We start from the raw sequence: 22,241 nt of genomic DNA, 5'->3' as shown, positions 1-22,241 counted from the left end.
CCGCTAACAATTACTTTTTCAATTACCACAAAAAAAGAGCAACGGGATTCCAATTTTTAAAGTTTTAAAAATATCAAAACAACCATCAAGTTCATATTCTCCTTCATCTCCTTCTTCTTTTTCCTTATCACGTTAAGTAGAAGTCGTTCTCACTCACTGCTGCCGCTACAACATACCAATCTTATCCATATAAACTATAACCATCTACAATGTCAGTGGTTGCCATTAAAAATGTGGTGGCATCATTATTAACTAAATCCAATGCCAATGAACCATCAAATCAATTATTATCCAATAACAACAATAGTCAAAATCCTTATGGTTCTACTTCAGATACCCTTAGTCCAAACGATAGAGGTGATCAAATAGGTCATGATGAAGCTTTTATTCAAAATGCTGTATCATCAGCCGCATCCTCTATATTAGATAATGAAAATAAAGAAACTGAAGAAGAAGGTTTCTTTAATAAATTCGATCCAAGAGTAATGTCGGATATTATAATTGGTTTATCTGATGGTTTGACTGTTCCATTTGCTTTAACAGCTGGTTTATCTTCATTAGGTGATTCTAAATTGGTTATTACTGGTGGTATGGCTGAATTAGTTTCAGGAGCTATTTCAATGGGATTAGGTGGTTATTTAGCTGCTAGATCTGAATCTGAATATTATAAATCTCAAGTTAAAAAAGAAAAATTGGAATTTTTTAAAAAACCAGAACAAGTTAATCAAGATGCTGCTGAAATTATGTTTGAATTAGGTGCAAGTGAGACTACTATTGCATCATTCTTAAGAGATTTAGATCTGCAACCTAAGAATTTAATTGATTTCGTTATTAGATTTGGTAAAGGTTTAGAAGAACCTGCTGAAGGTAGAGAATTTACTTCTGCTTTAACGATTGGAATATCATATTTCTTAGGAGGATTTGTACCATTAGTACCATATTTCTTTACCGATGTCGTTCGTACCGGATTATTAATTTCAGTTATAGTTATGTTGATTACATTATTTGCGTTTGGTTATATTAAAACTGCTATATCATTAGGTGATGATTGTGGATATCATAAAAAAGTATTTGAAGGGGTACAAATGGTTGCTATTGGTTCAGTAGCTGCTGGTGCAGCATGGACTTTAGTCTATTTAATTGAATAGATCCAAACATTATATATAAAACCATTGCATTTATCTTCTTTCATTTACTAGTGTTAATAGTATTATAATCATTTTGCATTCATTAGCTCATTCTTATATATATATATAAATTATTATTATTAGTTATTATTTCAATTATTATTATTATTACATGCTTAGCTTTTAAGATTATTTAATGTAGAAGTGATAAGAGTAAGAGTTACAGACACCCTAATTAAGGTTTAACGTTTATAAACGGTTAATATATTACAAACCATTCCAGATATAATCAACTAGGTTAGTTAACCTATTAACCATACGTTTTGTTGGTGTAAGAGTGAGAGGTCTCAAGATGTTCACTATCTAAGTTGTAATTAGTCTTAGTCTTACTCTTACTCTTACTTTGCCACCTCCATATTGAAATGATCTAAGGATCATCAACTAAATCGTGATGTCAATTGCCGATCATCGGACCTTCTTTCTTGGTATTAGCTTATAAAGTCATACAATTTTAAATTTCTTTTTTTTTTTTTTGTCTTCGCTTCTATTTGGGCTTTGTGTTAAAGTGTTATCTGATTAGATTTACGATCAGTTATGGAGTGCATATAATATCATCACCTTAAATTATTACAAGTCATAAGAGTATTAATCTTAGTTAATTGATTTGAATTAATAGTTAGATATACTAACTAACTGTATAAGGTTAAGTTAGTTTAAGTAGGCAAAAGGAATACCATGCTGAAGTTAATCCTACTCTTTATAGTCTATATGAAATATTAACCACTTATTTACTGGTAATGTACACCCATTCATTAAACATAGTCATTATATATAAACTAAACATTATGATATTAGACTTAAAAGAGGTAGACTTACTATATATATATATACATATATGTCTTCCATTTGATTGGTCTTACTTTATATTCTCCTATTATGATCAATTATGGAAATGTGAACTTTATTTTTTTGGCGTTTATGTCGCAAATGATTTCAGTTTTGTCGAAAACATTTCCAAACTCAAAAATGACAAAACTGAAGTCATTTTACGACAAATCTCAATTTCGTATGATTTTACAAAAATTATGTTTAAAACCACATCCATAAATAAATTCATATCATCTACGAATATAGATATATCTCCTTTCCAACTAGATATATAATATAGGTAGTACTACTGGTTGGTACTGTTCCGTCGTATCCCTTTTCATTTCATCTTCATATTCACCCTCATCATCATTATTATCAATACCATTTTAATCTGGTCCGAGATTTATTTCCAAAATCAGTGTGTAACCACCTATATATCATGGCTTTACTTATACCTCGAGATCATGACATACTACCTCATCAAGATGAGGTAGCTGCTACTACTGAAAATCGACCTACTGATTTAACTCAGATTTCATCTCAACAATTACATCATGAATTTGAATTAAGTCAATCTGAATCATTAAATTTTTTATATAATTTATTATATGATGATCAATCATATCTTTCTAAAAGTGATATTTTAAGAATCTTAAACTCGATCAAAACAAGAGAAAATCATTTACCATTCTCTATCGATGCTTCCGATTATGATCATCCTCAATCATCCCATAATTCTACATCCACCTATTTCAAAACTGATTTACAAGGTATTCATTGGCCAAAAGATCTTAGACGACGATTCTTCATGGATAGATCTCGAGTAGGAAAAGATAATTGGTTTTATAATATCCCTGATTCCAAATCAAAAGCCATAAATCAAATCTCAATTGATTCATTCGATATTAATACTGAATTTTTTAAATTTTATAAATTCTTTGGAAAATTAAAATTACATTTAAATCATCTACAATTACGAAATTTAGTATGTTGTGGTCCAAACATTTCCAATGGGATTTATTATCCTTCCAATTATTATCATGATTATAATCTTGATATCGTCCATACTGAGTTCAATCATCCTCGTTCCGAAGAAATCGATGATAATTATCATAATTTCTTTAAGATAAATCGTTTAATGCCTGATAATGCCACCGATATAAGTCGAACATCAAGTACCAAAAACACCATGAAGATTAATTGTTTGATTGATTCTCGAAGTTTATTACATAATTCAAATAGTAGAATCTCAACTTTATCCGCGTCTGATAAATTCCTCGTATGTGGGACATTTGAAGGGGGGTATATTCTTGGGGATGTATCTGATGCTAATAGTTTTAAAATGGTGGGAGAATATCATTTAACTAATAATTCAGATGGAATTACAAATCATATATTAATCAATGAATCAGATAATGAATTAATCATATCTTCCAATGATAAAAAATTACGTATCATTGATTTATCCACAAATAAATCAAATCAGAATATCGATTTTGATTTCCCTGTCAATGGATCAGCGATAAATCATTTCAATACCAATGAAATATTCATTTCGGGTGATTCTAAACATTCATATATAATAGATAAGAGATTATCAGCCACCACTAATCAAAACTTTCAAAAATTCATTGGTCATGAAGATTTTGGATTTTGTTGTGATTGGTCAAGTCAGGATGAAAATTTATTATTAACCGGTAATCAAGATACTTGTGTCAAATTATGGGATAGAAGAAATTCTTCAAAAAGTTTATATACATGGAGTGGATCTTTAGGTTCAAATTGTTCAACTAGTGGTGGACCGGTTAGAAATTGTAAATTCAGTCATAATGGTGAATTCATCTCTTGGGCTGAAGGTTTGGATCATGTAGGAATCTTACAATTGAATGATTTAATGACATTAAACAGTGATGAAAAGGATGAACAGCCTGAGTTATCAAGAATTCAATCAATTGATTTCATTGGGAAATGTACTGCTTTAAGTTTCTCCCCTATTGAAAATGGTTATGGTGAACAATTAATCATCGGGGTTGATGATTGTCCATTAGGTGGAATCTTAAGTTATAAATTAGAAAGCAAACAAAAACCATTAGACTTTGATTTCTATTTTTAATAAATATATACATTGAACTTTACCACATTTCTTCAATATTTTCACTAACTTGTAATTCCCCACCTAACTCTTTAACCACTTCATCTAATTTATCAATCTTCCATGATTCCTTAACTATCGTTATAATGACTCTTAATTTATTCCGAGCTTTATTTAATTTAACTTCAAATTCTGCAACATTCTCATCTTCATTTGTAAGCGGTATATCAACAATAAGCTTCTCCAATTGATCTAAATGATTTCGTATGTTTCCATATTGATCGATGTGAAGTTTCCAATCCTCAACTAAACCCTGGATGTATCCTACGATTATAAATCGTTGAAATCCAGTTTGATAACCATATTCTTTACCTTCAAGATATTGTTGTTTAGTGGAATGATTCTGACCTTCTTCGAATCCCTTTTGATAATATTGATGTTCGAGATTTAAAACTTCATCAGTATCAATGTTGATGGTTGGCTCGTGATCCATATCTATTACTTTCCTCCTCTTATACGTATCAGACATCAAGATGGATTGAAATGTATATGATCTGATAATAAATGGTATAGTCTGAAATTTCAGAGATGTGAAAAATTAAAAAAAAATATATATATTTTTGTGAGTGCAACTTTGCAATCATTTAAAGAGGATAGTATCAACAAAGCATTGATCATGAGCAATAACAATGCTTCAGATGATGAAGTTGAACAGGACGTGTTGGGGAATGATAAGAAACTAAAACAGAAACATAGACATGATCTACGATTGAATTATGAATCGGATTCTTCAGTTGAAGATTATGAGAAAGAGGACGATGAAGATGAAGAAGAGACTAAAGCTAATGATAATGATAAAAATGACGACGATGACGATGATGACATGTTTGCCAGTGATAAAGAAGAAGTAGAACCTGAACCTATTAAGAAGTCTAAAAAGTTGGAAGTGAAGTTTCTTGATATAGAGGAGTTTGAGAAGAATGAAGGTATAGGAGCATTTGATGAAGAGAAAGATGCATTCGTGACTGATGAAGATATGAATCAGTCAGATATCGATGATGATGAGGAAGATGATGATGAACAGACTAATAATGTTAATTCGTACTATACCAATATTGAAGACTTTGATGAAGGAGATAGAGGACAATTGAAAAAGAAAGATCCTAAAATTGAAGCATTTGATCTTAATGATGAAGCCAATGAAGGGAAATTTGATATTGATGGCAACTTCATACCGAATGAGAAACATGATGATGAAAATAATGAAGAAGAATGGATTAATGATTATAAGAAATCGGATATTTATAAAGCCAAGAAGGCTCAAGAAGCAAGATCAAAAATTGAACAAGAGAATATATTAAAGAATTTATCAAACCAACGAATACCAATTGAAGAATTATTAGAGCAATTGATAGGTTTATTGGAACCAAGTGAAACTCCAATGGAAGCACTCGGGAGATTGAATCCAAAAAGGAAAAGAAATAAATCGAAAAAGACGAAAGAAGATTCAGATGCAGATCAAAACCGAAAGCAGAACATAGTTACTATAACTGATTTATGTGATAAATTACTATATGATAAACTACTTAGAGATGTGTATGATTTAAGTAAAGAGGAATTGATGAGAAAGTATCAACAAGAGACAGGTGTGAGTTATAATGATTTAAAAAGAGGGATAAAACGACCTCATGAAGATGAAGATGAAGATGAAGATGAAGAGAAGGTTGTCGATTATGGTGAGAAGATTTGGGAATTCAGATGGATTGGTGATGATGCTATCATGGGTCCTTATTCCAATTACGAGATGAATGATTGGAAACTGAATTACTTTGAAAATAAAGTTATAGTTAGAAAAGTTGGAGATATAGAGTTCACTCCGGTTGATCAAGTCAACTTTGAAGATTTGTAAATAAAAACAACTACGGCAAACGTTAATATATATTTATAGTACAGTAAAATTACAATTCTAAACACCACCCATCATAAACCATCTCCTAAGTAATCAACTATAGAGAAATCAACTTCCTTAGCTAATGTCTCAACTGTAAGCCAATTAATATTACATTTCCATCTCACTCTAGCTCCTAAAATATCAGATGCGGCCGATTTACTGATTAAACCTAAGGAAAATAAGGTAGCGACTTGACTGTATAAATCAGTATTTCTACTTAAAGTAAATTTAGCTCTTTCTGTATCTTTCTTTTCTTCAATTTGAGCCACATCATTAGCTAGATTGATTTCAGTATGTTGATTTAATGATGGAGCTGTATTTCTATAAATCACTGATAATATTGCAAACATTCTTTCAAGATCAAAAAATCCTGGATTTAAAAGTCTAGTATCTATATCATTCTTAGTGACTTTATTACTGAATACACGTTTTTTATATTTAACTGCTTTAACTTTTGAAAATTTATGTAAATCATCTTTTTGATCCACAAATGATGCTAGGTATGATGCAATTAAGATGAATTTTGAATGAGTTGGAAGATCTTCCACATTTTCATTGGAGACGGGTTTTTCTTCTTCAAGAGTGGCATACTCTCGTATGGATGAATTATTTATAACGTTTTCATTAGTGAATATATCAGCATTTTCACGATATACTTTGACGAATTCATGGACTTGATATTTACCCAGTACTACTGGTTCGATGAATTTAGTCCATAGTTTAACACAAATATCAATTAATAAACTTAGATCAGATCCAGTATATGAAAAGAATAAATCCACTACGATCTTAGAATATTGTTTCCAGAATTCATACCCTGCTTGAGTATTATCTAATTCTTCAATACCAAAGAGACATAATTGATTAATTTGTAAGATATCAGTCACTTGTTCTTCAGTATATGATTTGAAGTATATAGTTGGAGTGACAGCTGTAATAACTTCTTTAGGAATATCAGTGGAAACTATAAAGATAATAGTAAGATTCTTTACTTGACAAATTTCTCTTAATTTCAAGAACCCAGCAAATAACTCATTGGTGGATTCCATACATTGATCGAATCTATCAAGCACTAATATATGATTCTTGGTATATGATGTACTTTCAAAGTAATTCTCTAAAGCATTGGCAAAGTTATAGAAACTTTCAATCAGTTTACCAAACTTTAATTTATCATGTATACCATCTTCTTTCTTATACCCATCCTGTCTATCTGCTTTGATTCTATTGAAACACCTCTGTAACAACACTCTATTGGTTATACACTCGTCACAACGAATCACAGATGTGCTAACGTCCAATGTTTGTAAATACTTCTGAACAGTATACGTCTTTCCCACTGCTTTATACCCATGAACGATCAACGATGGGGTCAGTATCAACGCATCTTCTGATATGAATGCACTCAATAAGTCTATCTCGTTGGACCTATACTTGACTTCCTCCTTCAATTGATCGATCACACTATCTCTTGCCATTGAAACTTTGTCTGACTCTACCAGTTTAATTAATGGTTGTAAATATCAGTTATATCGAAAATTTAAAGTTTAGATTTGTTTACGCTCCTCAACCAACTGGTGCAAAAAAAAATTATTTCTCTATTTAACAGTATCCAACTGTCAATATTCAACTATAACTTCATTATCCTACAATTATAATGTAATTTGGAAAAAACCATAATAAATCGTAATAATATATAGCAAAACAAACAAACATATACATTAATCATATATAAAAGACTAATAAAGAAAGATAGAAAGATAGACATTTAGCTTATTCTAACATCTGGAGCATGGCTAAAGTACTATACAGCTAATAATGGCTTTACAAATCTATCCCTATCATTGATCAATTTATCTTTTGGAGTTAAGACATTTGAATTTTGAGGAATCATGAATTTATCAAAATACTGATCAATTTGGTGTAACCCGTTCAGATCAAAGTTGGTAATCTTTGCAACATATCCATCAGGTCTAACCACAATAATAGCCCCATTCTTTGTATCAATTCCATAGTACTCATAAGCATTTATATCGCCTTCATGGTATGTCGAATCAATACCTGTGTAGAGTCTCCAATAGTCACGACGATGCTTGTGATCAGTAGGTCTGGTAAACTCTGGGAAATCAAAGATTTCTACATCATGACGCTTGGATCCATGGATAGTAATAATATCAATCACTGAATTGTCTAAAGCATTCACTGGGGTATACTTTTTCAGAAAATGCTTATCTGATTTTAAGAAAGTATCGAACTCCTCTAATATTTTCAAATTCTGCGGATAACTATTTACATCACCAGCAAACACTAAGACTCTGAAACGGCCATCAGAAAGTATTCTATCAGCGATATGGATTGGTCTACCATCAGCTTGACATTCAATAAGGGTAGAATTTAATCTTCTACCTACGGCAACCTTCTTAGCAATAGATGAAAAAGAATTTCCATCTTCATCAACTGGATGTGTTAATGATTTGTCTATTAATAAAGAATCGGCATAGTCAACAATAGTTCCTGAAGCAAATTCTCCTCCCTTTTGAAAAACTTTATGAAATTCATCCATATCTACCCCATCTTGAAATGCTTGCGAATTTGGAATCATAGGTTTTCCACTAAACAACCTAGAAAGTTTATGATCAAATGCAATTAATTCTTTTGCAACTTCAATACGCTCACTTTCGTAAGTCTCTAATATATCCAACTTAGCAAGACCCTTGCATACTAACGCTAACTTAAATCCCAAATTAAAAGTATCCATCATCGAAACATTCATTCCTTGACCTGCTTTGGGTGAATGAGTATGACAAGCATCACCTGAAATGAATACACGATTGAACTTGCTAAATTTAGGACTAACTCTTTGACCAATCTGATAACCTGTAAACCAGTCAATATCTTCAATTTCAAATTTAAATGGTTTGAAGATATCTTGAGCATTTTTTAGAATCAATTCAGGAGTGATCTTGGATCTATCAATTCTTCCTTTAGCATGTTCCTTGGAATCATTGTCAGATACATCTGTGGTCGTTAATGGATCTCTTGGAACCTCTTTCAACTGAATATATAACCTAACCAAATCATTTTCTCTTGGAATAACCATAACAGAACCAGATTCTAATGAATGAATAGCACAACGATGCCTGATATCTGGGAAATCGGTAATTGGGACAGCGTCTAATACTCCCCATACAAAATCGGTACTCTCACCCTCCATATCAATTCCCAATTGCTTTCTGACCCAACTATGAGCACCGTCTGCTCCTAATACATATTTGCAGTTAATAATTTCGTAGTCATCAACATTCACATTAGGATCATGCTCGATATCAATACTATTTGAGTAAAATCTTTCTTGATCACCCTCAAATTGTCTGTAGAGCCCGTTAGCAACCTTTGCATTGAATTGTTCAGGATTACTAACATCTTCCAGAGCTAAATTTTTAACCAATACTTTAACAGCATAAGCATCCTTATCTTCCACTTTACTTTCATCAATGGAAAGACTAATTGGCAAATATGGTCTTTCCACTTTTGATTGTCCTTCAGAAAAATTCTTAATCGTTTCGTCAAACCATCTTTCAATGTAACCTTGATGGATTACAATTTGTTGAAATCTAGAGATACCAGGTATACTATCTGGAATTCTAGAGCTTCTCACTAGATTACCATTTTCATCTGGGTTCCAGAAGCATAATTCAATCATATGGTTGGCCATTTTCCAAGCCGAATCCAAACCAGTCATATCAAACGAACTTCCAGAGAACGATTGAAAGACTTCAAGTGTTCTACTTTGCAAACCATCAGCCTGGCCTGAAAATATCTTGTCCGATCTCTTATCAATGATTCTGAAAGGAACTCCAGCCCTTGCTAACCAAGTAGCAGCCATCAACCCCGAAGGACCAGCTCCAATTATTAACACGTCCGTGTTTGAATTCTTAATTTGTGATTCAACTTTAGTCATATTTGTCTACAACTGTTTGCTACTATTCAAAAACAAGAATCACAGATGTTTAATTAATAGGATTTTGCAGCTTTATATACTTGGTTTTAACTGTAAGTGAGTGTTAAGCTATGGTAAAAAAACTGGGGTATTCTGCGGGGTATGAATGAATGAATGTAAATCTCAACTTCAATTATAACTCAAAAACAAGGTACAATATGGTAAGGTTGTCAACGGAAGTGTAATTGGAATAGCTGAACTGATTTCCAGAGCACAAGTAAAAGGTATCAAACTTAATATAAAACGGAAATAGATAGACGTTGCAAACAGAAATTTACTCCACAAATTCGACGGAACTATCAAAAAAAACGGAATTATGCATTCTATACCGGTCAATTACTAAATATTACAATCCTGACACCTCCTAAATATAAATAATATAAAACTTTAAGTTTATTTTATTGGTTTTCGTATATATACATTTATAAATACTATGCAAATTCATCCTTAATACCCTTTAAGAGTTGGAGATTGTAGGCTTTCGCGACATTATCAAAAACATGAAGTTTCTTTTCTACTTCAATATGACCTATATCCTCTTCCCATTTACCTGAACATTTACAGAATAAACTCATATTAGTAGCTTTGATTTGATGACATTTCGAACATTTTAAATCTTGTTGAAAAAATTTAGTGAGTGTTCTATGGTATTGAGCAATTAATTCTTCTTCTATAACCATTTTATTATATGCTTTATGACAATTGGTACAACTCCATAATGAAGACTCTGATTCACAACAGATGTCAATATCTCTAATGTAATTACAATAATCACAAATAACATGATTGATCTTTAAGGAAGTACTTGGGTTTTTGAATGTAGCTTCATTACTGAACTCCTTTACATCGAAAATTGATAAAAGTTCCTTTCTTAATAACCGTACTTCAATATTTCTTTTACTGGATAATCCTAATACAGCACATAAGAATTTAGTTAATTCTAATGCGGGGTTTTTCATCAGTAAATGAGAACCCGGGAGCTTGGGGAATTCATATTCCTTTTCAAACTCAGGATTGATAATGGAATCAATTTGTTTACGATACAATTTCTCGATTCTCTTCTGTAAGTGTTTTCTAAAGATTTCAATTACACCATTAAAGATATCTTCTTCTGCTTCTTTTGATTCTAATTTCTTTTGTCCTTTAAGTATATGAACAATTTGAGTTACTCTTGGAGTTCCAGCTTGAGTATCACCAGTTAATGTATCACTCTTAAATTTAGATAATGCATCTAAGAAAATAACAAGCCAATCCTCAAATTCTTCTCTAAAAATAACAGGTAAGAATTTCTTTATATGCCATTGATTTTCAGGTACTAAATCTTGAATTTCATCATTGGTAATATGTGTACAACATCTACCCCCGAAATTATATTCATCCATCCAAATTAATAAATCCCAATACTTTTCAATCTTTAGTTCTAAGAAATTAAATAATGGTTTGGATCTAGCTGCTTTAACTATATATTGACCAAAAGCGTATGAGTTTTCAACTGAAACTTTACTAGTTTGGACAATCAACTTATTTCTATTGGCAAATACCACTTGAGCATTCATTCTTTTGAATTCACCAATCAATTGTAAAAGAACTTTGGTTGATAAATTATGAACATGATAATGTAAGGCATAATCATAAAGGTGTGATTCCTTCCTTTGCACCCAAGTCACCAAATTATTCATCATGGAATCAGCATTGACGTTATTTCTCAATGCATCATCCCACCAATCCTTTACCATATTTCTTAATACTGATAATGCAGATGGTGAGAATGAATCTTCAGCTATAGTTGAAGTACCATTATTCTTATCAAATGCAACATTATCATCAGCTAAATCTGTACCTTCGGCATCATTGATTAATGTACTAGTAAGAATTGAATTGATAGTTAAATTACTTACATTCATTTCCAAACATGCTGTTTCATAAATTTCTGGATTATTAACAGTTGGGAATTCAATATTCTCATAATCAATAGCTTTATCCATCTCAAATCCACCATGATCAGGTAATGGATTTCCTGTCCACCACAAAACGATATTGTTTTGGGTTAATCTTCTAGCATATTCAATATCTATCAAATAACCGAGATTGTCAATTTGTATATTACATAATGGAACATTACCATAACGAGATAATGCTATTAAATTCTTGATCCAACTAGCTAACACAAAGTAATGATTGATTGATCTTCTTGAAATTAATTGTTGCCAACCAACAGCTGGTAAAGAAAGTTCACTGATATTCATCTTAATAGTAGGGAATTCAGATGCTGCAGTAAGAATATTGAGAACCCTTGCAGGGTATGGAGATTGAAGGGCAAATAATGATTTATTACTTCTACTTTCTTGGATTTTACTTATGGTTTGATTCAACTTCTTGAATAATTTTGAGTTGTCGTGATAATAGTGAGTTTCAAAAGTCATGGAATCTGGATATTCAATGATATTGTATAACTTACCTAATTTATCTTTCTTTGCTTCATAAATTTCACGATAGATTCTATCCATGTTTCCAGGAAGTTCTTGAGCATTGGCGGATGGTTTTAACACAAATACAGTTGTTGTATTCTCCCACGATTTAAATAAAGTAAAGAATTCATAACTGTTAGTAACAATATGTAACAAGTAAACAATATCCATATTGAAATTTTTCAAGTAATCAGTGCCTCCTATTCTATTCAACTCCTTCAAATTAAAACCACTCTTCAAACCTTTTCCTAAAGAACCTACTCTTGTATCATCGAATTTAACCACATTACCTAAGTCGATAATAGCTCTTTCAACTGCACCAATTTGAGTTTCATATAACCCCAAAATATTGGAATCTTGTAACAAACTATCAACATTAGTATGAGCTTCATGGAAAGTAGTCTCGGGCATAGTTAACTTATATAAATGAGAACCATCATGACCATTAGGTAAGGCAGCATTAGATTTTTCAATTTCGCAGCCAGGAATATTTTTCCGGTTAGAAATATCTGTTTTAAAAGATGCGAAAACTTTTTTAGGAACATGAAATGTAAATGAATGAACTTTAGTACCAGCCAGAACGTAAACCTTAACATCACCAGGAGTGGCGACGTCTAATTTATATTGTAAAATTTCCCAATTGGATCCTGCCACGTTTTCGGCTTGTTTTCTTAAAATACCTCCAACTGTTGATCTATGTGATGTTTCAGAATTACTACCAAATATTCTCTTTCTTCTATCTCTATTAAGTTGTTGAAGGGTCCATTTGGCTTTTTGATAGTGTAAGAAACCTTCATAATCTTCAGTCATACTTGGACAAGGACCATTTAAGACAGCGTTTATTCTTTCTTCTTCTTCAGAGTCTAACACCATATTAGCTTTGGCGTTTCTTCTCTTCTTGGATGTGACTTTGACAACTTTTGGTCTTGGAGCATCTATTTCACCAAAATCTTCCATATCCTTAACTTGTTTTTCCAAGGCGTCTTTCTTAGTTGACTTAGAGAAGAATGTAGAAAGTGATGATTGTTGTTTTGAATCATCTCTGACACTGATTTTTCTTTGCAACCATTCCGGATGAGGAACTCTTGGTACGGGATTTTTAACATTTTGTAATGCAGCTGGAATGGAAATAATCTTTTGAACTACCGATGCTAAACGTTCTCTATAATAATCCCAATCAATGATTTCTCTTGGACCAATTGATCCTACTAAAGTTGGATCTTTAAGCCATTTTCTAAGGAAAAATTCCTTCTTTTCAGATGAGAAGATTGACACTGGTACAGCTCTTTCTGTAATTGAAGCTCCAATCGGTTTTGCACTAATAATATATTTAGTGGCTAAACCAGCATCTCTAACCATTTCTTCACCCAAAAATTCCCCTAATCTTCTGGCAGTAGTAATTGAAGTAGATTTTTGTGTGCCATATTCAGCTAAACTCTTAGACATACTTCTATTTTCACAAATAAGTTCAATCAAATCTTCATCTTCTAACATACCACCTTTCGTATCTAATACATCTAACCAATTGTTAGCGACTGTTGCCACAGCTTGATAACAACCTTCCAACGTATCACCATCCAAGAATAATTTGAAAATATCAGATTGGAAATTCTTAATTAATTGTAATTCCCCTCTTCTCTTCAATTCGAAACCTTTTAATTCTGCTAACGAACCATCATCATTGAAAACAGCATATCTTTTCTTTAAACCTTTACCTTCTTCTTTGGAAGTAGGAAGAATCATCGCTTTATATGGACCATCAACTTCGAAGAAAATAGAATTATCTGATCTTGTTTTATATTTGAAATTATCTGGATCAACTAAATCTTGGTATTGATCATTGGTAAATCTTTCATGAACTAAATAATTCAACATAGAACAAGGATATTCTAATAAGATTTTTTTACCATCTTTACATTTTAAAGTGAAATTTTCAGGAAATGATTTTGGTAAAATACACCAAATACCATCAGTATCCAATTCCAATGGTCTACCTATACGCTCCACCAATGCACGAGCCATTTGAATGATAGTGGCCCCAGTAAGACAGGTAATACCGGCCATTTCCATCGAATACCAACGAGAACCTTTTCTCATCACATAACCATAAAAAGAATTAAGAATAACTTTATGGGCCAATTGTAAGGAATCATATAAAACTACCATTTTCTTAGCTTCGTCTCTTTTGATGGTATCATGTTTATCTAATTTGGATATTTTCCCTTTCCAAACTTTGGCTAACCCTTTGAATTCATAACGACGATCTCTGAATGATCTGACTGTATCGACATAGAATGGATTTTCTCTTTGACAAATGATGGATTCACGAGTGACAACTTCAGTTTGTTTGACTCTGTGATAGACTTTTCTGGAATAATCACTGATTCTCTTTTTAATTAATGAAGCTTGTTCGGTATACGATAATTCATCAAATGTTCGAAGGGGTAACCATGGTTTTGCGGCAGGGAAAGTTTCATTTTGTAAAGTTCTTTTTAACATATTATATTCATTCATTTCAGCAGGATAAAATTCCCCTCTCCAAGACCATGGAAGTCTTCTATCACAATTCTTACCTGGTCTATTGAAATCACAAGCAGCACAATCTTCTTCTGTTTTCATGGAATCGGGTTGTAATCTATTGGATGTCATGATATTAGGATACATTGACGCCACATCGACATGATAAATCAATGGAACTTCTTTCCGTACTGGATTAGCTTTTAATTCAAGTAATTGATCCCGTACTTGATTATAAATTTCATCAAAGTTTTCCACATCTTCGAATTTTTTATTATTTTCAACTTCGATACAAAATTTAATTGAATTATGTAAATCATTTAATAATTCATCAATTGCAGTAGGATCCACTTTGAAATCATTTTCTAAATCACTTCTGAAAACACCTGCTTCTAATGATTCAACATGTCCCCCGACATAAGTCTCCGATTCTAATAAATGACCATCGTAAAATCTTTCAATTGGTTCACTATGTTTATTGGGTAATAAAATATTATTTTCATATGCTTGAACCAGTAATAACATTTCACATAAGGTACCTGTACCTTTACGTAACACTTCATCTGGATTTAATGGAATAATAGTACATAATGAGAAAATAAATGGATGAACATACTTATAATATAGGTAATAAGTTGCTACTGCATCCGACACCGAATATTCAGATAATAATTGAGGTTTTTCATATGCATAAGGAGTCATTAATTCAGGATCTAATTCAGTTGGATTGTACCCTAATTTAACAGTCGTAACCGCTTTTAAACCTTGAGAACCTTGAGGTAAATAAGAATCTCTTTTAACCCATCTATAACAATCCATATGAACACAGTATTTGGATTTATATTCACCATCATTATCCTTAGCAAATCCAATTTCATCAAACATATCCATATCATGGAAAGTAGTTCTTGTTTCTACAAATGGCCAATCGAAAAAATCACCATTAAAAGTCGCTATAACGGTTGGTTTTGCATCTCTTATATGTTCGAAGAACCTCATTAATACATGTTTTTCATCTGGCTCATTGAAAATGGTGAATAAACCAGGGTATTCTGGTTTAGGAGTATATTCGAAATCATTAATATCTTCAGAAATGATTTCACGATTGGTAATTAAAAACCCTTCACCATCTATCATATACGATATCATCATGATTTGATCAATTTTAGCATCAGGGAACTTTAATGGAGCCTTAGTAGTTTCTATATCATATGCCAATATCACGGGATCAGCGAAAGCAATCATTTCTTTATCTTCCACAAGTGATACTTCTTGATGTTTGACATATACATCATACCATTTACCAACTCTGATATTTTTATCAATTGATACACGAACATGATATGGAACATCATATTCCTTCATATCATCAATATAAGTAGAAGGGCTAGCAGCTTCATTGGTGGTGGTATGAACCACTGCATAAACATCTCTTGATTCTCTTTTGGTTTGATTATCTTTAATTATAGGTGCTATTAATCTTCTAGCAGTTAAAAGATCTTGAACATTATGAAAGGTTAATTTGATTAAATTTTTTTGAAGACCAACTAAATGATTTGGTAAAGCTAAATCTTCTTTTAATTCTCGATTTATAGATTTTATACTGGTTGATTCTAAGAATTTTCTTAACCATTCTTCAACTTCTGCTTCATTACCAGGTATCACATCAAGAAAGAAGTAAGGATCGAATTGTAAAGTGACTTTGAATGAACCACCTTCCTCATCTAAGAAATAATAATCCACTCCTGAATAACCAGTTAAATAGTCCTCTGAAGGTATAGTGGTAGAATGCATATTTATTAACCACCCTTTCTTTGGTTTCAATCCATCATGTTCACCATTTTCGATCCTGGCGAATCCCATTAAGGCATCCAATTCATCGATCTTACTCACCAATTCCTTCTTCTGAATCGAATCATTAAGCATGGGATTATTGGCTATCCTAGGATCAATTGGTATGTTTTGTCTATCATGATTTCTAGGTTTGAATTCTGTATTTACTTTATTCTTAACGAATCTAGCGGATGTAGATCCTTTGAATCTGGGACGACTTGACATTTATGAATAGTCCCTATATATATATATATATATATGATGATGTTAGATGATATGCTATTTGAAATGCTAAAGTTGTGTTTGGTCGTTTTCAAGATGGATGTTGCCAAACTAGAGATTATATGGCAAATGAATCTTTTTGGTGTGTATTTACAAAATCCATCAAAACGCGTCTAAATTTTTTTCTTTTATTTTTAGGGAGTTTTTGTGTAAGATTTGACGGATCACGTGAATGCTGATATAATATACAAAACATCATTTATTAATTAATTAGGGTATTACTTTACTACTATTATCTCTATATATATTCTAGTAACTAGTAACTCATGAATAAGACAATTAAACCTTGGACTACTACAGCATAGACAAATAAGAATTGGATTCTGATTCTTCTTTGTTTAGATGTGATAGTTGTAGTTCCTACTGATAAACTTGGTAATACAGAAAATCTTAATGATCTTAAAAGGAAAAGAGCCAAACTAACAATAAATCCAAAAAGAACAGGATAATAATAAAGCCAATAATCACTGACAAGATTCTTCCAACATAATAACACAATGATAGTTACATATTTATAACTTGAGAATCCCACTAAATCCCATAATGAGATTTGACTTGAACAATTTAATAAATATAATCCTACTTTAAAGATAGTAATATCAAGGACAGTGAATGCAAGGGTTTGAGATGATAAATAACCAAATAATTGAGGATGGAAATCTCCTTTCAATCCTTGGAAGGCGGCCCATAATAAGATATAAGTTACAAATGACATGGTGGGAATATATAAATCAGGGGCATTAACATCTAAATTTGGAGGTGCAAATTGTTGAGAATTAGATGGTGATGAAGATGATGATTCTCCCGTAACATCTTGTAAACTTAAACGATTCCAATTCTTATTTCGATAAGGAAATAATATTAAAAAGATTTTCTTTAATACATATGAATTACTAACTTGGAAATAATATTTTAAATCAGTGGTACCAGTAGGGATAAATGAACCGAAATTTTGTTGAATATATTGATTTGACTGTTCGAATCCATTTCTAGCAAATTGACCTGCTAAGGCAGCTGCTGGATCATTCAAGAATGAAGTATATGAAGTAGAAGCACCTCCACCTGGAACTTGTTGTTGTGATTGTGGATGTTGTTGTTGATGAGCTTGTGGTGGCACATTAAATTGTTGTTGTTGGAAGGATGGATGCTGAGGTTGAGGATGTTGTAAGTTTTGTTGACCACCTATGAATTGATTGGGCTGGCCTTGAGCAGCAACATTACCGTATGGAGTATACATTATGATGATGGATTAATCAATCGATATTATCTTGAACCAAAGTAAAGATACGTCATGACCAGTACATTTTTATTCGTTTTGAACAGTTGGACTGAAAAATGAGAAATAATTTTGATCACATGTTATGCTTCCTTTGACTTCCTAATTGGGAAGTCTTACACAATAGAGTTCTTCAAGAGCATAAATTGATGATTTATATACAGGAACTATGTCATCAGTTTCTAGAACCATCACAATTGTTCCTGAACGTAATCTGAATCCCTTATTCAAACTTGATTTACCACATTTAATCAATTGATTTCGTTTTTTTCCTTTTTCTTTCATCTTTTTCAAGTATCTGTCTGGTTTTAGTTAGGGTAATCATTTCAATCATGGCAGTTAGTGGTAAAGTGTTGGTGGTATCCAATCGTTTACCTGTTACAATCAAGCGTTCAGATGATAAGTCTTATACTTATACCATGTCATCAGGTGGTTTAGTTACTGCTTTACAAGGATTAAAAAAATCAACTGAATTTCAATGGTTAGGATGGCCAGGTTTAGAAGTTCCTGATGATGAACAGGATCGGGTTAATAATGATTTAGCTGAACAATTCAATTGTACTGCTATCTTTTTAAGTGATATGATTGCTGATTTACATTATAATGGATTTTCAAATAGTATTTTATGGCCTTTATTTCATTATCATCCTGGTGAAATGAATTTCGATGAAAATGCTTGGAGAGCTTATATTGAAGCTAATCGTCAATTTGCTATATCAATTGCTTCTCAAGTTAATGATAATGATATGGTTTGGGTTCATGATTATCATTTAATGTTATTACCGCAAATGTTAAGAGAAGAAATCGGTACATCAAAGAAAAATATTAGAATTGGATTCTTCTTACATACTCCATTCCCATCATCGGAAATTTATCGTATTTTACCCGTTAGAAAAGAAATCTTGGAAGGAGTTTTAAGTTGTGATTTAATTGGATTCCATACTTATGATTATGCTAGACATTTCTTAAGTTCAGTCAATCGAATCATTCAAGATGATGTAAAAACATTACCTAATGGTATTGAATATAAAGGTAGATCAATCAGTGTTACAGCATTCCCCATTGGTATTGATGTGGATAAATTCACTGAAGGATTAAATAAAGATAGTGTAATTAATAGAATAAAACAATTAAAACGGAAATTTGAAGATGTCAAAATCATAGTTGGTGTTGATAGATTGGATTATATTAAAGGGGTTCCCCAAAAATTACATGCTTTTGAAGTCTTCTTATCTGAAAATCCCGAATGGATTGGGAAAGTGGTATTAGTTCAAGTTGCTGTTCCATCTCGTGGTGATGTCGAAGAATATCAAAGTCTTCGGGCTACAGTTAATGAATTAGTAGGTAGAATCAATGGTAGATTTGGTACGGTTGAATTTGTTCCTATTCATTATTTACATAAATCAGTATCATTTGATGAATTAATCAGTTTATATCATGTATCTGATGTTTGTTGTGTAAGTTCGACCAGAGATGGAATGAATTTAGTAAGTTATGAATACATTGCTTGTCAACAAGAAAATCAAGGGGTATTAATCTTATCTGAATTTGCTGGAGCTGCTCAATCATTAAATGGAGCTATTATTGTAAATCCATGGAATACAGAAGAATTAAGTGTAGCCTTGAAGGAAGCATTGGCATTACCAGTTGAAAAAAGAAAAATTAATTTCGATAAATTATTCAGTTATATTTCAAAATATACTTCTGGATTTTGGGGTGAAAGTTTTGTTAAGGAATTATATAAATGTACTGATAAATCAAAGTAGTAGTATTATCTTTCTGTCTCTTCTGTTTATTATCTTTTTTTTTTTGAAATGTTTATCTTATAAATATACATATTACTATCTTGAATACTTTCATAATCGCCAGTTTCCGTTTATTATCCCTATAAAAAAATGTAAGAATCACAATAAATAAATAAATTAAATAAAAATGAAAATGAATAAATGTGTAAAATAAATAAATGCCTAATCTCAATCAACATCTTCATCAATCGTCGTATCAGGTGAGCTTAATCGTAATATAGTATGAGTTGCTAAATTCGCCTTAGTGAGAGGAGTTATATTTCTCCTATTCTCTTTATCCTTTTCATCTCCATCCACTTCCTTGTCTCCATTAGAGATTATTAACAGTGGTACGCTAGGTGTGGTGTTACCCTTAGTTGAATTAGATAATTCTCTGGCCGTTAAATTGGTCTTGATAACTTGAGGCTTTATACCTAATTTTGATAAAAGTGATGCATTAGAATATATGTATGATGCAGGTGACATTCCTGAAGTTTGAACTTGGGGTAAAACTGTACTTTCAGAATATAATGATGAATCAGGTAAGTTTGTCTTATGAGAGAAGAATGGTTTTGATTTTGTGGTAGATGTGGTTTCTTTCGGTTCTTCTTTTTTCTTCTTGGGTTCTTCTGGAGCTTGAGCTTTGAAATGACTTACATCTTCCTCTATGGTCTTTGCTGAATTGAATGCTGACATTAAGTATGGTAATTCTTCAGATATGGTAGTCTTATGAAGGATAGTAGATGATGACATGGATGACATGGATCCCCGTCTATGTTTAGGTGAACTTATAGTTCCTACTGTAGAATCCGTATCACGAGTCTTGGTGATGGAATGAACCATTGGTGGTTGAGATACGGTAGATGAATACATTGAATTCATACCAAATTCGGAATAAGTATCATCATACTCATATTCATCATCATCAGATTGAACATTACTATGATGATGGTGAGAATGGTTGACAGGTAATTCAAGTTGTTTTTGTCTTAGTTCTTGTTGTTGTTTAATGATTGAATCTTTCATTTTTTCAAGTTTATAAGCTTCAAACATTTGTTCTAAATCATTAATAACCGCCAAACATTCAAACTTTGATTCACTATCATTAGTATCTATAGCTTCGTTCAATTGTCGGAGTAAACTAACGATGAATGATTTATATGACTCTATAGTAGTAGTATCTTTCGAATCAGAATCACTTTGAAGTAACATTAATTCTAATTCTTTACCGATACATATTAATCTAGCTTTCAGATAAGATGTAGTGACATTGGATCCAATATCATTCTTTAATTTAATACATCTTAATATTAAAGATGTTAATAAAGTTCCACTATCAGAAATATATTCAATAGGAGATAAAGTTCTTGAAGTCTTGGTAATATGATCGATATCAATTGATATTTTCATGGACTTGATATTAAGTTCTTGACATTTATTAATCACTTTATCAGCAATATTATAATTGAATTCTTTAGTTTTATAATCGTTATCATCATTGAAATGATCACCACTACTGAAATCTAATGATAGAAACTCCCAACTCTTGAAGATGAGATTCATTTTTTCAAGGGTCTGTAAAATTGAAAAAGTAGTCAGACATAATCTACTAATCTTTCTTTCTGTCAAGGGGAAGTCATTGATTAATGATACCAATTGGTTTGACTTTTCTTTATCTCGATTCAAATTGGGATCATGAATTAATTTTAAAATAGGATCTTCATAAGGTTGCTCTATATCAGTCATGAATACGGGGTGTGAAAATAAGTGATGATGATGAGTAGGTTATGCAATAATGATGGGCTCTATAACAATAGAATCGATGAATGAAGTGAAATGCAAATGTAGTTTATCAAAATAAAGCTAGTTGAGTAGCAATGAAATGAAAATAGTAATCTAATCTGGTGGGATCAATCAATGTTTAAGATGACCTAAATCGTTCTTATATAGTGAAGGGTATGGGGAGAGTATGCACAATGAAAAACTGGCTGGATACAAGTAATCCTGGTGATGAATAAATATATGATATGCTAAATACCAA

General features: G+C 31.7%; 10 protein-coding genes across 10 annotated transcripts; 4 read left to right on the top strand and 6 right to left on the bottom strand. All coding sequences in view use genetic code 12, as the record gives it.

The window, feature by feature from the left end:
- Nucleotides 1-209: 209 nt before the first annotated feature.
- CCC1 (Ccc1p) lies at nt 210-1,148 on the top strand (the record flags this gene model as incomplete). The annotated part of the gene is made up of 1 exon (XM_064907799.1): nt 210-1,148. The coding sequence occupies one exon, from the start codon at nt 210-212 to the stop codon at nt 1,146-1,148; it is 939 nt and encodes a 312-aa protein (XP_064764976.1).
- A 1,187-nt stretch (nt 1,149-2,335) lies between these two features.
- On the top strand, nt 2,336-4,438 carry DFJ63DRAFT_29669 (mitotic spindle checkpoint protein BUB3, WD repeat superfamily). Its single transcript, XM_064905429.1, has one exon. It carries the CDS (start codon nt 2,437-2,439, stop codon nt 4,108-4,110), a length of 1,674 nt encoding a protein of 557 aa, XP_064764975.1. The 5' UTR covers nt 2,336-2,436; the 3' UTR covers nt 4,111-4,438.
- DFJ63DRAFT_282118 (ribosome biosynthesis protein) lies at nt 4,130-4,582 on the bottom strand (the record flags this gene model as incomplete). The annotated part of the gene is made up of 1 exon (XM_064904628.1): nt 4,130-4,582. The coding sequence occupies one exon, from the start codon at nt 4,580-4,582 to the stop codon at nt 4,130-4,132; it is 453 nt and encodes a 150-aa protein (XP_064764974.1).
- On the top strand, nt 4,438-6,033 carry DFJ63DRAFT_28449 (U5 snRNP complex subunit). Its single transcript, XM_064904811.1, has one exon. It carries the CDS (start codon nt 4,766-4,768, stop codon nt 5,996-5,998), a length of 1,233 nt encoding a protein of 410 aa, XP_064764973.1. The 5' UTR covers nt 4,438-4,765; the 3' UTR covers nt 5,999-6,033.
- DFJ63DRAFT_28448 (origin recognition complex subunit 5) lies at nt 6,034-7,681 on the bottom strand. Its single transcript, XM_064904807.1, has one exon. It carries the CDS (start codon nt 7,516-7,518, stop codon nt 6,070-6,072), a length of 1,449 nt encoding a protein of 482 aa, XP_064764972.1. The 5' UTR covers nt 7,519-7,681; the 3' UTR covers nt 6,034-6,069.
- DFJ63DRAFT_28447 (phenol 2-monooxygenase) lies at nt 7,682-10,437 on the bottom strand. Its single transcript, XM_064904806.1, has one exon. The coding sequence runs from the start codon at nt 9,999-10,001 to the stop codon at nt 7,845-7,847; it is 2,157 nt and encodes a 718-aa protein (XP_064764971.1). The 5' UTR covers nt 10,002-10,437; the 3' UTR covers nt 7,682-7,844.
- A 1-nt stretch (nt 10,438) lies between these two features.
- On the bottom strand, nt 10,439-17,309 carry POL2 (DNA polymerase epsilon catalytic subunit). Its single transcript, XM_064904803.1, has one exon. The coding sequence runs from the start codon at nt 17,081-17,083 to the stop codon at nt 10,472-10,474; it is 6,612 nt and encodes a 2,203-aa protein (XP_064764970.1). The 5' UTR covers nt 17,084-17,309; the 3' UTR covers nt 10,439-10,471.
- Nucleotides 17,310-17,333: 24 nt separating this feature from the next.
- Nucleotides 17,334-18,636, bottom strand: DFJ63DRAFT_316864 (protein transporter YIF1). The gene has a single exon (XM_064906742.1). It carries the CDS (start codon nt 18,375-18,377, stop codon nt 17,397-17,399), a length of 981 nt encoding a protein of 326 aa, XP_064764969.1. The 5' UTR covers nt 18,378-18,636; the 3' UTR covers nt 17,334-17,396.
- TPS1 (alpha,alpha-trehalose-phosphate synthase (UDP-forming) TPS1) lies at nt 18,637-20,278 on the top strand. Its single transcript, XM_064906741.1, has one exon. The coding sequence runs from the start codon at nt 18,749-18,751 to the stop codon at nt 20,180-20,182; it is 1,434 nt and encodes a 477-aa protein (XP_064764968.1). The 5' UTR covers nt 18,637-18,748; the 3' UTR covers nt 20,183-20,278.
- On the bottom strand, nt 20,266-22,139 carry DFJ63DRAFT_28408 (uncharacterized protein). Its single transcript, XM_064904770.1, has one exon. It carries the CDS (start codon nt 21,944-21,946, stop codon nt 20,390-20,392), a length of 1,557 nt encoding a protein of 518 aa, XP_064764967.1. The 5' UTR covers nt 21,947-22,139; the 3' UTR covers nt 20,266-20,389.
- Between the last annotated feature and the right edge of the window lie 102 nt (nt 22,140-22,241).

This window comes from Scheffersomyces coipomensis, assembly GCF_036884675.1.
Source record: "Scheffersomyces coipomensis strain NRRL Y-17651 chromosome Unknown DFJ63scaffold_1, whole genome shotgun sequence".
NCBI classification, from domain to species: Eukaryota; Fungi; Ascomycota; class Pichiomycetes; order Serinales; family Debaryomycetaceae; genus Scheffersomyces; species Scheffersomyces coipomensis.
Note: the sequence above shows the minus strand (reverse complement) of the source record. Positions and strands in the feature narration are given on the sequence as shown.